Source organism: Coregonus clupeaformis, chromosome 15 (genome assembly GCF_020615455.1).
Source record: "Coregonus clupeaformis isolate EN_2021a chromosome 15, ASM2061545v1, whole genome shotgun sequence".
Classification (NCBI taxonomy): Eukaryota; Metazoa; Chordata; class Actinopteri; order Salmoniformes; family Salmonidae; genus Coregonus; species Coregonus clupeaformis.
In genome coordinates, this window is record NC_059206.1 from 42,017,246 (window position 1) to 42,031,312 (window position 14,067).

The window sequence follows — 14,067 nt, forward strand, 5'->3', positions numbered from 1 at the left end:
AGAGATGCTGGGGTGCCCATGTTGCTGGGGATTGGAAGTGTCCAGTGCAAGAGAGGCAGGTTGAGATGGCCAGAGTCAGAGTAGTGCAGAAGGTGTAGTATGCTGAGGCATTGAAGAAAATAGAGGAGGATGGGTCAAGGGTGAGGGATCTGGAGAGGATCCCTGTGACTAGCAGATCTGTGCCAGCACAGAGGGCTAGGCCAACGAGTGATATATGCTTCAGTAAGGTTGGCTTCTTAGCATTCATAGCAATGGTTATCAACTGTACCGCAGAAATGGAACGTAAATCACAGAAAATAGATGTTGTGGTGGCAGCTGCAGAGAAGTATTTGGGTATACGAGATTTGACTTCAGAAGAGTTACAGGGTGTGTTGAGTGGTGGTGTCCCGTCCACTCAGGCCATTGGCATGGTGCAGGAGCAGATAGGGTCAAAGTAATGGAATGGGGTAGTGGATTTTTAATGAGTGTATGGTTAGTTTGACGGGTGTCTTTTAATTTATATTATTAATATTATATTTTTGGTGTGTGATTTTTTTTCCATTTTGTATCACAAGGTATAATGGATTTATATTATAGTCCAGTTGGGGGTGGTAATGCAACATATTGGATGCCCAACTGCCTTTAATCCCCAAAGAAGAAGAAGAATGCCCAAGTATGAAGGGATCTCGTTTCAGGCATTTATTTTGCCTGCTACTGTAGCTGCAACCTGGACTCAGGGATAGACATAACATAGTAAATGTAAATCCGTGAAACTCCAATAAGTATGAAATGTTACGTTTTGTATTGTATGTATACATTTGTGGATGTCCATCATCCATTGCATATGATATGTTACAAATTGCAATTTGTTGTGACTAAAGTTAACTAGGTGTCTAACTTTAGCTGGGCAAGGTTTAGGGTTAGAGGTTAAGGTTAGGGTTAATGTTAGGGGTTAGGTTAAAGGGTGTTAGGGTTAGGGTTAGGGTAGGGTTAGCTAACATGCTAAGTAGTCAAAAGTAGTAAGTAGTTGCAAAATGGATAATTAGTTAAAATGCTGCAGTTGTCAAATCAAATCAAATCAAATTGTATTGGTCACATGCGCCGAATACAACAGGTGCAGACATTACAGTGAAATGCTTACTTACAGCCCTTAACCAACAGTGCATTTATTTTAAAAATAAAACAACAACTAAAAAAGTGTTGAGAAAAAAAGAGCAGAAGTAAAATAAAATAACAGTAGGGAGGCTATATATACAGGGGGGTACCGGTGCAGAGTCAATGTGCGGGGGCACCGGCTAGTTGAGATAGTTGAAGTAATATGTACATGTGGGTAGAGTTAAAGTGACTATGCATAAATAAATAACAGAGTAGCAGCAGCGTAAAAAGGATGGGGTGGGGGGGCAGTGCAAATAGTCCGGGTAGCCATGATTAGCTGTTCAGGAGTCTTATGGCTTGGGCGTAGAAGCTGTTGAGAAGTCTTTTGGACCTAGACTTGGCACTCGGTACCGCTTGCCGTGCGGTAGCAGGGAGAACAGTCTATGACTAGGGTGGCTGGAGTCTTTGACAATTTTGAGGGCCTTCCTCTGACACCGCCTGGTATAGAGGTCCTGGATGGCAGGAAGCTTGGCCCCAGTGATGTACTGGGCCGTACGCACTACCCTCTGTAGTGCCTTGCGGTCGGAGGCCAAGCAGTTGCCATACCAGGCGGTGATGCAACCAGTCAGGATGCTCTCGATGGTGCAGCTGTAGAATTTTTTGAGGATCTGAGGACCCATGCCAAATCTTTTCAGTCTCCTGAGGGGGAATAGGCTTTGTCGTGCCCTCTTCACGACTGTCTTGGTGTGTTTGGACCATGATAGTTCGTTGGTGATGTGGACACCAAGGAACTTGAAGCTCTCAACCTGTTCCACTACAGCCCCGTCGCTACCTTGATTAGATTCGATATGTGTGTTATACATAATGTACATTCACGTTATGTAACCATACCAAACATAACATTTCATACTAATTTGATTGTCTCAGATTTACTTTAGCCTACTATGTTACCTCTAGTCTATGAGACCAGTCTGCTTTATTAGTTTAATTTGATCATGACGCACTTCATTCACACAAGACGCTCGGTTAGAGCAGGGTGGAGACAGGAGACATTTGATTGGTTAAACCACACGGTTCACGTGAAGACTCAACAGCTGGGGGCACGACTCACGAGTAGGATCTCATTAAATAGCGATTGGATGTCTTGAGAGAGAGAGAGAGAACATTCACGAGGCGTCGAAAGGTGTGCTGCTGTAACAACGTTTAGAAAAGAAACAATTCCGAGGTGATTTTCCGACACTATTCAGCGTGTTTATTCTCTGTTCTTCAAGCTAAATACAGTTGGACTTCATCGGAGTGAATATTCCGTAAGTAGCCTACGCTTATTCTTATTTTGTAACTTTATTTTTGTGTCCATCTTTTTGCAAATTAGGCATAATTCGCATGACATTTGTGTTCATGTGTTAGTTTTTTTTATAGATCGTTAACTGGGTCATTCTACGAAAACGGTGGCTTTCCAGTCTGATAAAGACAATGTTTTTTGTGCAAATTGAAGTGTTTTGTTAAGTTAAATTGCAAACAAAAAATTTTTGTTGTAGAACAGGGTCAATAGCATTAAATTGGCTTGTCTCTGGGGTCATGAGTTGAGGTTTAGAGACATATTTTGAGTTTTAAAAAAACATAGTTTTCGCCCACTTTAAATGTCATGCAGAAGCAAGTATTAGTTTTATTCAGTTGACTACTTTTTAAAAAAATACTAAGGTCAGCATAATATAACAAAATCATTTACAGAGAATAGCTGCCTCCGTTGCATATCACTGGTGTTAGCCTACCCTTTCATGAAAAACACCACTTTGAAAAAATTAAATGGAGGCAGGGCTGTTTTTAAAAGCACATGGTGGGTGTGCACTCTGTTAGCAATTTGGTAATTTAATGCAGGGCCTTAAGATGCATCAGTGGTGTTGCAGTCTTTTATAGTAAGAGGAAAGGACATTTTGATTTAAAATAATTGATCAAATCACACGATTAAGTGATTTTTATTTACATTTTAAGAATTGTGGTTCGAGCTACTATGGCTGCCATTTTAGCTATGCATCTTGTCTGCAGATTTGTCACTGGTGTTACCATCACTGGTGTTATAGTTCCTGCTTATGTTAATAGAAGTCTTAATAGTGTTACTGATGTTACCTTCACTGGTGTTACACAATAGTACTTTACACATACCTGTTTAAGGTAAATTATTACTAATAAAAAAATCTTAATATTGTCTTCTGTCTTTGATTTTATATATGCAAATGTATACTACATCCTAAACTTCCATAGAGTAGTTTGGGTTTTAATAATCCAGAAACCCCAAAATGAAAATATTGTATAATTGAGTCAGATGCTCATACCAGTTGTGTGTCTGTCCATGACATTAGGGTTTTAACAGTATCATTATAGATTGAGTCTTACATTTGTTTTTCTTATTCACAGATATCTTTTGGGTCTTTGCTAGAACAACTTTCAGCTCAGCTCCATACAACGTCCAGTCTGAGAATGAACTGTACACAGTAAGTGTTCACTAATGTTTTGGATCTCACCAAACACATTTGTAGATGTTAGAGGGTTTTTTTTTGGGGGGGGGGAATTTATCCCCATTCCTCACCATAATTTTCTCCTTCCTTAGAGTGCTTCATGCATTTGGAGCCTACTCCATACCCCAGCAGTCTGCCATGCCAGTGGACCTCGCCATGCGACTGTGCCTGAGCCAGAGCCTGCCGCTCTGTCACCTACAGGGTGTGTCCCCTCTGAAGGCCCTGAAACCTCACCTTCACACCATAGACTACCAGTCTCCCAGGGCCAGCCTTCACACTAAGCCACACTCCTCTTCATCCTCCTCTTCCTCCTCCCCAGAGCGATCAGAGACAAAGAGCTGTGTGCGCAGGAGCAGTGCCAGCCCTAAGAAGAACCGTGTAGTGTTTGCTGATACTAAGGGGCTGTCTCTCACTGCAGTGCGACTGTATATCCCAGACAACTCCTCGTCCCCTTCCACGGCCCAGAGGGCTGACTCCTCTTCCTCCTCCCCCGTCAGACTGCCGGGCCTGTGGCTGGGTCCTGCCGGTGGGAAGCAGCAGCTCTGGAGGTTAAGTCTGGCCTTCCCCCAACCCATGGCAGACTTCAAGACCTTCCAAGCCCGCCTGCAGGAGGTCCTGGTGCAGCTGGAGAGCTGCAGTGTGACCGAGCGATCGCTGAGTGGCACCGTGCGCGTCTGCAATGTCAGCTTTGAGAAGGCTGTGCACGTGCGAGTGACCTTTGACTCGTGGCGGAGCTTCCGGGACATCCCCTGTTCCTACCTGCAGCAGCGCTACGGGGGCGCTGAGACTGACGTGTTTGCCTTTGACATCCCCCTCCCCCAGAACCTGGATCCCAGCGAGCGTCTGGAGTTCTGTGTGTTGTTCCGGCCAGGCAGCGGGGCCACACTGCGTTGGGACAACAACCGGGGACAGAACTACTGTGTGTGTGTGGAGCCTGAGGGGGCTGGGTATAGTCAGGCCCCGGTACAGCGCCACATCATCACTCCCCGCTCCCTCCAACGTCCCCCCTCATGGCCAAGGAGTGGGGGTACCAGCCTCAAGAGCCCCTTGAACCCTGATCTCACCCACCCCTCGGAAGCCTTCATCAGCCGGAGTTCGGGGCGACTGGATAACACTTTCTGGTAGAGGGAACTCGCCCTGGTCAGGAAGCGAGCCAGCTTTGCCTTTCTGATTCAGGTGTGGATCTAAGTAGCTGTCTCAACTTGTCAGCTGGACAATCTGCCAAGAAAATGTGCAATGTTAAACCTGATTTTAATCTTAATCGAGGAAGTGACTCATTGAATTTACTCAATTGACTGTTAAAATTGAATTGACCCCATCTGATGGTAGAGGTTAGGACTACAATGTGTTCCTTTGTAGTGGCCCCTACTTCCACGGCTCATATGGGCCCCAACTAATGTGAAATTGATTTGCACCTGTGTATTTCTTACAGAATATAGCGCTGTTACTTTTTAAAACTTATTTCAGTGGGTGAGTTTCCAGCACCAAGATCGTCATATTTTAGTGTACCTAGGAATTTTCCAGATGTATTTTTTATTTTTTTTGGTGTATATGGGGGTACTAATTGTACAAAGAAAATGCCCTCTCACTGAGGCTGGATGTTCCTTATAACTGCCATGCAGACTTCTCCAACTTCAGCCACCTTAACTGGCCTTTGAACAGATGAATGTGCCTTGAGTTTTTTATTAAACATTTGAAAATAATATTGTGTTAAGTTCTCATTCTGAAACTTCATAGCAAAACAGACAAATCATACCACCTTCCAGTTTCCTATACTAGTTATCAAAGTCATCTAAGCTCACCCCTAACATAAGCAGGCAACTCAAATGAGCCTACTTTAACAAATGTGGGTGGAATCTTGCGCATTCTTTCTTTTGTCCCATGAATAGAATGCAGTAGAACAGCAGCGATAAAACTAATCAAGCTTTGAGTGTTTTGTCCATATTAGTATAGATAGTATATGGGTCAGCTGTGCAGTTTGCTCATGCTTCCATTACTGAACATCTCTAAGGGCTTGTTATTGTGCTCTACATCAATAAGGCTCAGATTTCCCTGGGTGTCTTCCTATCTGCCACATCATGCATTCCAAACAGCCTGTGTCAATGGTTGTTCTGGGTGGAGGAATGATACAATGGCATACCTCCCCATGACCCACCCTGACTGGCACGCCCACCTATCTTCCTATCTGCCGAACTGTTTGGTAATGCTGTAGAGCCTCCGGCAACGTGAACGTCAACTCATTTGGGCGGTAGGCACAGCAAGTGGTTTGTTACCATGGCAGCATCGGAGCCTGTGTTTACATGTTTGGAATAGGGAGTGATGTGAGTCTGCTTTCACTTGTTCTCTCTAGGACTATAATGTCCTGGGACTAAAGTTGTGAATAGTTCCAGGTAGTTAAGTCAGCCTGAAACTAGTGTGTGCGTGTGTACATGGTTCTCACATTGTATGGTCATCATGAAAGGTGATGCCATGTGTCATGACCCCTCCCCACAAAACATAAAACATGATAGTTCTCTATTTCCAAATACAACTCAAAAGCAAGGATGCATGTGTCCACTATTGTCAGTTCTGGCCAACCTGGTCTCGGAGCATTTAATATTATTCTGTATGTAAATCCGAGACACTCCATTTAGTATGATATGTATTCATTTGTGGATGTCCATCACCCATTTCATATGATATGTTACGAATTTGCAAAACGTACAATATGTTACGACTTGGCGAAACATACTATATGTTATGAATTTGCAAAACCTATGATATGTTACAAATTCTAGCTAGGTGGCTAACGTTAGCAAGGCTAGGGGTTAGGGTTAAGTTTAGGAGTTAGGTTAAAGGGTTAAGGTTAGCGGAAGTGTTAGCTAACATAAGTAGCTAAAAAGTAAGTAGTTGAAAAAGTTGCTAAAATGCTAAAGTTTTCTGTGGGCCTTCCGAGTGGCGCAGCGGTCTAAGGCACTGCATCGCAGTGGTTGTGGCGTCACTACAGACCCGGGTTCGATCCCGGGAGACCAATGAGGCGGAGCACAATTGGCCCAGTGTCGTCTGGGTTAGATGAAGGTTTGGCCGGCCGGGATATCCTTGTCCTAGCGACTCCTGTGTTGGGCCGGGCGCATGCACGCTGACACAGTTGCCAGATGTATGGCGTTTCCTCTGGCTGGCTTCCGGGTTAAGCGAGCAGTGTGTCAAGAAGCAGTGCGGCTTGGCAGGGTTGTGTTTCGGAGGATGCATGGCTCTCGACCTCTCTCGAGTCCATACAGGAGTTGCAGCGATGGGACAAGACTAACTACCAAATAAAATAAAAAGTTGTCCGTGATGAGATTCGAACTCGCATTATACGTTCACCCAGCCAACCACTCTACTTTAGATTTTGTCTTATGTAACCACACCAAATGTAACATACAGGTATCATACTAATTTGAGTGTCTCGGATTTACATTTACTATGTTACGTCTGACGTCTGAGACCAGGCTGTTCTGGCAGACTGGTACAGGTAGGCCAACATGTTGTGGAATGTTCCAAGTTCCAACCCCACAATGAAACGGAATGTCCTGTTCCAAAGAACAGAAACACCACATATTACCCAATAATTATGCCAAGTTAAAATGTCTGGACTTGTGTAAAGCTCTCCCAGTGAAATGTCAGTCGGTGGTCTGTTTCTAAAATGCAGGCTAGGTAGTTTGCCGCCAACCAGTCTGCTTTTCAGTGCCGTTCTGAAAGCTCCCCTGATGAATGTAGTGTTGTCCCACCTGAATGCTACTAACATTTATGAACCACTCGCTAAGCAGAGGGATTATGTTGCTGTGGGAACACAGTTTTTTGTTGCTTATTGCTGCCGCTCTTCACCATGACAGGAGGTACAGGAAGAGGGGGAACGCTCTTTTGTCTGTGAACTCTTTTGTCAGCAGCACACCTGAGATGGGCCTCAGCAGACAAACAGAGAACTGGTCACATTGCGTTCCACAGTTTGGCAGGTGTACAAAAATGTTGTGCATATTCCTCTCAAAGTGCAGGACTTGTCACTAGTAGGAAATATGAAAACATTGGTTCCCTCTACTGGTGGTTTGAATGTTGGCCTGCAGAGTACAATATTTGGGCCCTGTTTGAATTATAATCTCTTTGCCTCCCTCTTTCTTTACTTCCATAGTGGACAGTTATCCAAATAGAGAGAGACACGGTTACACTAGTGTGAGTTTCTCAATCTTTATTAAGTTTAATCTGTTATGTTGTTTATCATCCACATGATCGCAAATAGAAACAAATCTCAGAGTAGAACGAAGTGTTTCATAGAGTTACTGGCTGCTAGGTCACATCCAGATATAGGACACAACAGGTAACATCAATAGCTGACAACCAGATAGATTCAACTCAAAAGGCATTGCATGAGTCCTGACTTGAAAGATAAGGTGATTTCAGCGGGGGAAAGGAGCTACCTGGAGCACTGAAGGAGCAGTGGTGGAAAAATAAAAGTAAAGATACTTTAATAGAAAATGACTCAAGTAAAAGTGAAAGTCACCCAGTAAAATACTACTTGAGTAAAAGTCTATAAAAGTATTTGGTTTTAAATATACTTAAGTATCAAAAGTAAACGGAATTGCTAAAATGTACTAAGTAAAAGTATAAACCATTTCAAATTCCTTATATTAAGCAAACCAGATGGCACAATTATTTATTTTAATTGACGGATAGCCAGGGGCACCCTCCAACACTCAGACATAATTTACAAATGAAGCATTTGTGTTTAGTGAGTCCGCTAGATCAGAAGCAGTAGGGATGACCAGGGATGTTCTCTTGATAAGTGTGTGAACTGGACCATTTTCCTGTCAAAATGTAACGAGTACTTTTGGGTGTCAGGGGAAATGTATGGAGTAAAACGTACAGAATTTTCTTTAGAAATGTAGTGAAGTAAAAGTAAAAGTAGGAAAAAATATATATAAATAGTAAAGTACAGATACCCCCAAAAAAATACTTAAGTAGAACTTTTAAGTATTTTTACTTAAGTACTTTACACCACTGTGAAGGAGCTATCTGAACTATGTTGTCTGGTGGCTGCAGGTCTATCCAGCAGAAGCAGGGTCCTCTGTGGGCCTTACCTCCTGTCACACTCGCAGATGAACATCTCACAACCGTCATTGTTTCCTGACGATGTGAGAGAAAGAACGATAAGGATGGTAGAGAAAGAGAGTAACATGGAAAGAGCAAGGTAAAGAGTGTGATGAATATCACGAGCAGTACTATATATAATGCAATACATACAGTTGAAGTCGGAAGTTAGGTTTGAGTCATTAAAACTTGTTTTTCAACCACTCCACAAATTTCTTGTTAACAAACTATAGTTTTGGAAAGTTGGTTAGGACATCTACTTTGTGCATGACACAAGTCATTTTTACAACAATTGTTTACAGACAGATTATTTCACTTATAATTCACTGTATCACAACTCCAGTGGGTCAGAAGTTTACATATACTAAGTTGACTGTGACTTTAAACAGCATGGAAAATTCCAGAAAATGATGTCATGGCTTTAGAAGCTTCTGATAGGCTAATTGACATCATTTGAGTCAATTGGAGGTGTACCTGTGAATGTATTTCAAGGCCTACCTTCAAACTCAGTGCCTCTTTGCTTGACATCATGGGAAAATCCCAAAAAATCAGCCAAGACCTCAGAAAAAAAATTGTAGACCTCCACAAGTCTGGTTCATCCTTTGGGAGCAATTTCCAAACACCTGAAGGTACCACATTCATCTGTACAAATAATAGTACGCAAGTATAAACACCATGGGACCACGCAGCCGTCATACCGCTCAGGAAGGAGACACGTGCTGTTTCCTAGAGATGAACGTACTTTGGTGCGAAAAGTGCAAATAAATCCCAGAACAACAGCAAAGGACCTTGTGAAAATGCTGGAGGAAACAGGTACAAAATTATCTATATCCACAGTAAAACGACATAACCCGAAAGGCCGCTCAGCAAGGAAGAAGCCACTGCTCCAAAACCGCCATAAAAAAGCCAGACTACGGTTTGCAACTGCACATGGGGACAAAGATCGTACTTTTTGGAGAAATGTCCTCTGGTCTGATGAAACAAAAATAGAACTGCTTGGCCATAATGACCATCGTTATTTTTGGAGAAAAAAGGGGAACGCTTGCAAGCCGAAGAACACCATCCCAACCATGAAGCATGGGGGTGGCAGCAGCATGCTGTGGGGGTGCTTTGCTGCAGGAGGGACTGGTGCACTTCACAATATAGATGGCATCATGAGGAAGGAAAATTATGTTGATATATTGAAGCAACATCTGAAGACATCAGTCAGGAAGTTAAAGCTTGGTTGCAAATAGTCTTCCAAATTAACAATGACCCCAAGCATTCTTCCAAAGTTGTGGCAAAATGGCTTAAGGACAAAAAAGTCAAGGTATTGAAGTGGCCATCACAAAGCCCTGACCTCAATCCTATAGAACATTTGTGGGCAGAACTGAAAAAGCGTGTGCGAGCAAGGAGGCCTACAAACCTGACTCAGTTACACCAGCTCTGTCAGGAGGAATGGGCCAAAATTCACCCAACTTATTGTGGGAAGCTTGTGGAAGGCTACCCGAAACGTTTGACCCAAGTTAAACAATTTAAAGGCAATGCCACCAAATACTAATTGAGTGTAAACTTCTGACCCACTGGGAATGTGATGAAAGAAATAAAAGCTGAAATAAATAATTCCCTCTACTATTATTCTGACATTTCACATTCTTAAAATAAAGTGGGGATCCTAACTGACCTAAGACAGGGAATTTTTAGTAGGATCAAATGTCAGGAATTGTGAAAAACTGAGTTTGAATGTATTTGGCTAAGGTCTATGTAAACTTCCGACTTCAACTGTATATACACATGTTCTGAAAGGCCCCAGAGTCTGCAACACCACTAAGCAAGGGGCACCACCAAGCAAGCGGCACCATGAAGACCAAGGAGCTCTCCAAACAGGTCAGGGACAAAGCTGTGGAGAAGTACAGATCAGGGTTGCGTTATAAAAAAAAATCTGAAACTTTGAACATGCCACGGAGCACCATTAAATCCATTATTAAAAAATGGAAAGAATATGGCACCACAACAAACCTGCCAAGAGAGGGCCGCCCACCAAAACACACGGATCAGGCAAGGAGGGCATTAATCAGAGGCAACAAAGACACCAAAGATAACTCTGAAGGAGCTGCAAAGCTCCACAGCGGAGATTGGAGTATCTGTCCATAGGACCACTTTAAACCGTACACTCCACAGAGCTGGGCTTTACGGAAGAGTGGCCAGACAAAAGCCATTGCTTAAAGACAAAAATAATCAAACACGTTTGGTGTTCGCCAAAAGGCATGTGGGACACTCCCCAAACATATGGAAGAAGGTACTCCTCACAGTGAAGCATGGTGGTGGCAGCATCATGCTGTGGGGATGCTTTTCATCGGCAGAGACTGGGAAACTGGTCAGAACTGAAGGAATGATGGATGGCGCTAAATACAGGGAAATTCTTGAGGGAAACCTGTTTCAGTCTTCCAGAGATTTGCGACTGGGACGGAGGTTCACCTTCCAGCAGGACAATGACCCTAAGCATACTGCTAAAGCAACACTTGAGTGGTTTAAGGGGAAACATTTAAATGTCTTGGAATGGCCTTGTCAAAGCCCAGACCTCAATCCAATTGAGAATCTGTGGTATGACTTAAAGATTGCTGTACACCAGCGGAACCCATCCAACTTGAAGGCGCTGGAGCAGTTTTGCCTTGAAGAATGGGCAAAAATCCCAGCGGTTAGATGTGCCAAGCCTATAGAGACATACCCCAAGAGACTTGCAGCTGTAATTGCTGCAAAAGGTGGCTCTACAAAGTATTGACTTTGGGGGGATGAATAGTTATGCACGCTCAAGTTTTCTGTTTTTTTGTCTTATTTCTTGTTTGTTTCACAATAACCAATATTTTGCATCTTCAAAGTGGTAGGCATGTTGTGTAAATCAAATGCTACAAACCATATATATATATATATTTATACTCCGGACTCGTCCTAATATTTCTATATTTCTTAATTCCATTATTTTACTTTTTAGATTTGTGTGTATTGTTAGATATTACTACACTGTTGGAGCTAGGAACACAAGCATTTCACTGCACCCTCAATAACATCTGCTAAATATGTGTATGCAACAAATCAAATTTGATTTGATTGATATACATTTATTCTTAAAGTACTGTACCAGATAAAGTACAGTAGTTTGTAGTCCCAGACTTTCTGTCTGACTCAGGCGAATGTGTCTCCAGATTAGCTTTGAGATAACATGGCATTACATAACGAACGGACACACTATTGGATAAGAAGTCTAGAGTCGAGGTAACATTGTTGAATTGGTCGTATTTCCACCAATTGGGTGATTGGTTGGAAACATATGACAACTTTCACTGCAATTGAGCTCAGGGCAAACTATAGAGTCACATTACTAGTTGAACAAATGCTTTAGTGTTTTTTTAAATGTTGATGCAACAATACATCAAAATCACACACATTTATACTCATATAGATAAAACATATTATATGTTGTTGTTGTATGGGGAAAGACATGGTGAGGAATGTGTCTGGAAAGAGGGGCTGTGTGTCCTCCTGCAATCTCGCTCTCCTCAAGGTCTCTGTCCTTTTCACCCCAAAACATGTCCAGGAAAGAAATGTCCATATTGCATTGGGGAAGATATTTTTTTAGCCTGACATATTGCTGTCTTGACACTTTTAGAATGCCATCTGGCTACTTCCCCTAGGATCAATAGGGCCATGCCTCAACAAATTGTAAGCTATTACTTGAACATGAAAGAATAGTAATATAACACTTCAATAGATTCACAATATTTTTGGTTCAACAAATACTGTGGAAACCAAATCAAACGAAGGGGAGGAATACATGTTGATTAGATCTCCCATATGTGACACTCAAATTGATAGTCAAGGGCCTATGCCCATCTACAAGAGTTGTATTCCTATCCATACTGGTAAACCCTTTATTTCAGAGATAACACTCAATAAGAATGCTATAAAATCAATTATCTTTATTGGGATAGAAATCTGGAACAAAGAAAGAAATGTACACAACAACATGGTCCAAGAGGGTTACATTAACAAGGACGTCAAAGGAGCTTCATCCTCCTTAATCCATCTCTAACTCTGCTTGTCTGTCACCCCCCTGAGTTGGTCCCTTGGATTCACATGTAGGAGAAGTGTTTTGACCATATATAGTCATTTAGAAAATATACACAGCACTATTTAATGATTACTTAACTTACTACTATTTAAATAAAACATGTGCACTGATACGCAAACTGATATAGCTGGTGAAGCATAATGATACAAAGGCCAGGCACACTGGCCAAATGGCAAGTAACAGAGGCTGAAGAGAAAATCACAATAAAAGGCAGGAAAAAACTCCACTGGCAAAATTAATGATTATTACTACTGTACAGCAACACTGGGCCTTCCATCCTACATCAAACACTGTATGGTTTTCCATGATACTGCACCTAACCTACTACTTCCTGTTCCTGTCTGATGAAGGGACCTTCTGTCATCAGGCACAGGCCACAACACAACCCTTACGTATTATCAGTCAGAATTCCCCACCACACCCCAAAACGTCTCTATCCTTCCTATGCGTAACTATTCTGCTAACTAGTACTCCTCTATGTCTATAACAAAGCAAGGCTGGTGATCAGCAAATGGGACGGCAGTTATTGAACAAGAGGAAAGGCAGACTGAGGAAGATTGGGGTGATAGAAATCATTCTAAACTGAGATATGTACAGGTGTAATGCTGGAGGCTATGCTGTGAGAAGCTGTGGTGTCTGTGGTGCACAGGCAGAGGCTGAGAAGCCATAAACCTCTAGTCAGATAGGCTTATACAGGAGGGTGGTGACATACTTCTTCTTGTAGCGATGAGTCGCACTAAGCACCATCACACCATCCTGAGAGGAGAGAGAGAATTATAGAACCATCATTAGCACATACTTGACATCTCCCTTCAACTCTCCAAAAGCAACTCTTCTGGGAGTCATTCTGTTACCTCTTGCCGACTTTGAATCAATCTACTAATGATCCATGGCTTTGATTTAATCTTTCTGATCTCTCTGTGGTCTTACCTTGATGGACAAGGCGTAGAGGTGATTGAGCATGACATGATTGGGTTCTGGGAGCAATGCTGGGTCACACTGAAGAGGGAAAGAGAAAATCAAATCAAATCAAATTGTATTGGCCACATGTGCCGAATACAACAGGTGCAGACATTACAGTGAAATGCTTACTTACAGCCCTTAACCAACAGTGCATTTATTTTTAATAAAAAGTAAAATAAAACAACAACAAAAAAGTGTTGAGAAAAAAAGAGCAGAAGTAAAATAAAATAACAGTAGGGACGCTATATATACAGGGGGGTACCGGTGCAGAGTCAATGTGCGGGGGCACCGGCTAGTTGAGGTAGT

The 14,067-nt window shown here is 42.4% G+C and overlaps 2 protein-coding genes across 3 annotated transcripts in view; one reads left to right on the forward strand and one right to left on the reverse strand.

The window, feature by feature from the left end:
• Positions 1-2,173: 2,173 nt before the first annotated feature.
• LOC121583300 (protein phosphatase 1 regulatory subunit 3C-B) lies at positions 2,174-5,277 on the forward strand. The gene is made up of 3 exons (XM_041899484.2): positions 2,174-2,381; positions 3,490-3,566; positions 3,683-5,277. Exons 2-3 carry the CDS (start codon positions 3,553-3,555, stop codon positions 4,713-4,715), a joined length of 1,047 nt encoding a protein of 348 aa, XP_041755418.1. The 5' UTR covers positions 2,174-2,381; positions 3,490-3,552; the 3' UTR covers positions 4,716-5,277.
• A 7,354-nt stretch (positions 5,278-12,631) lies between these two features.
• Positions 12,632-14,067, reverse strand: part of prkab1a (protein kinase, AMP-activated, beta 1 non-catalytic subunit, a) — a 28,039-nt gene continuing 26,603 nt past the window's right edge. For both annotated transcript variants that reach the window (XM_041898205.1, XM_041898202.1), the window contains exons 7-8: positions 13,729-13,797; positions 12,632-13,554 (exon numbers count right to left, since the gene is read on the reverse strand). In XM_041898205.1, the coding sequence (XP_041754139.1) occupies positions 13,477-13,554; positions 13,729-13,797 (147 nt within the window). In that variant the 3' untranslated portion in view covers positions 12,632-13,476. The remainder of the gene's footprint in view (positions 13,555-13,728; positions 13,798-14,067) is intronic.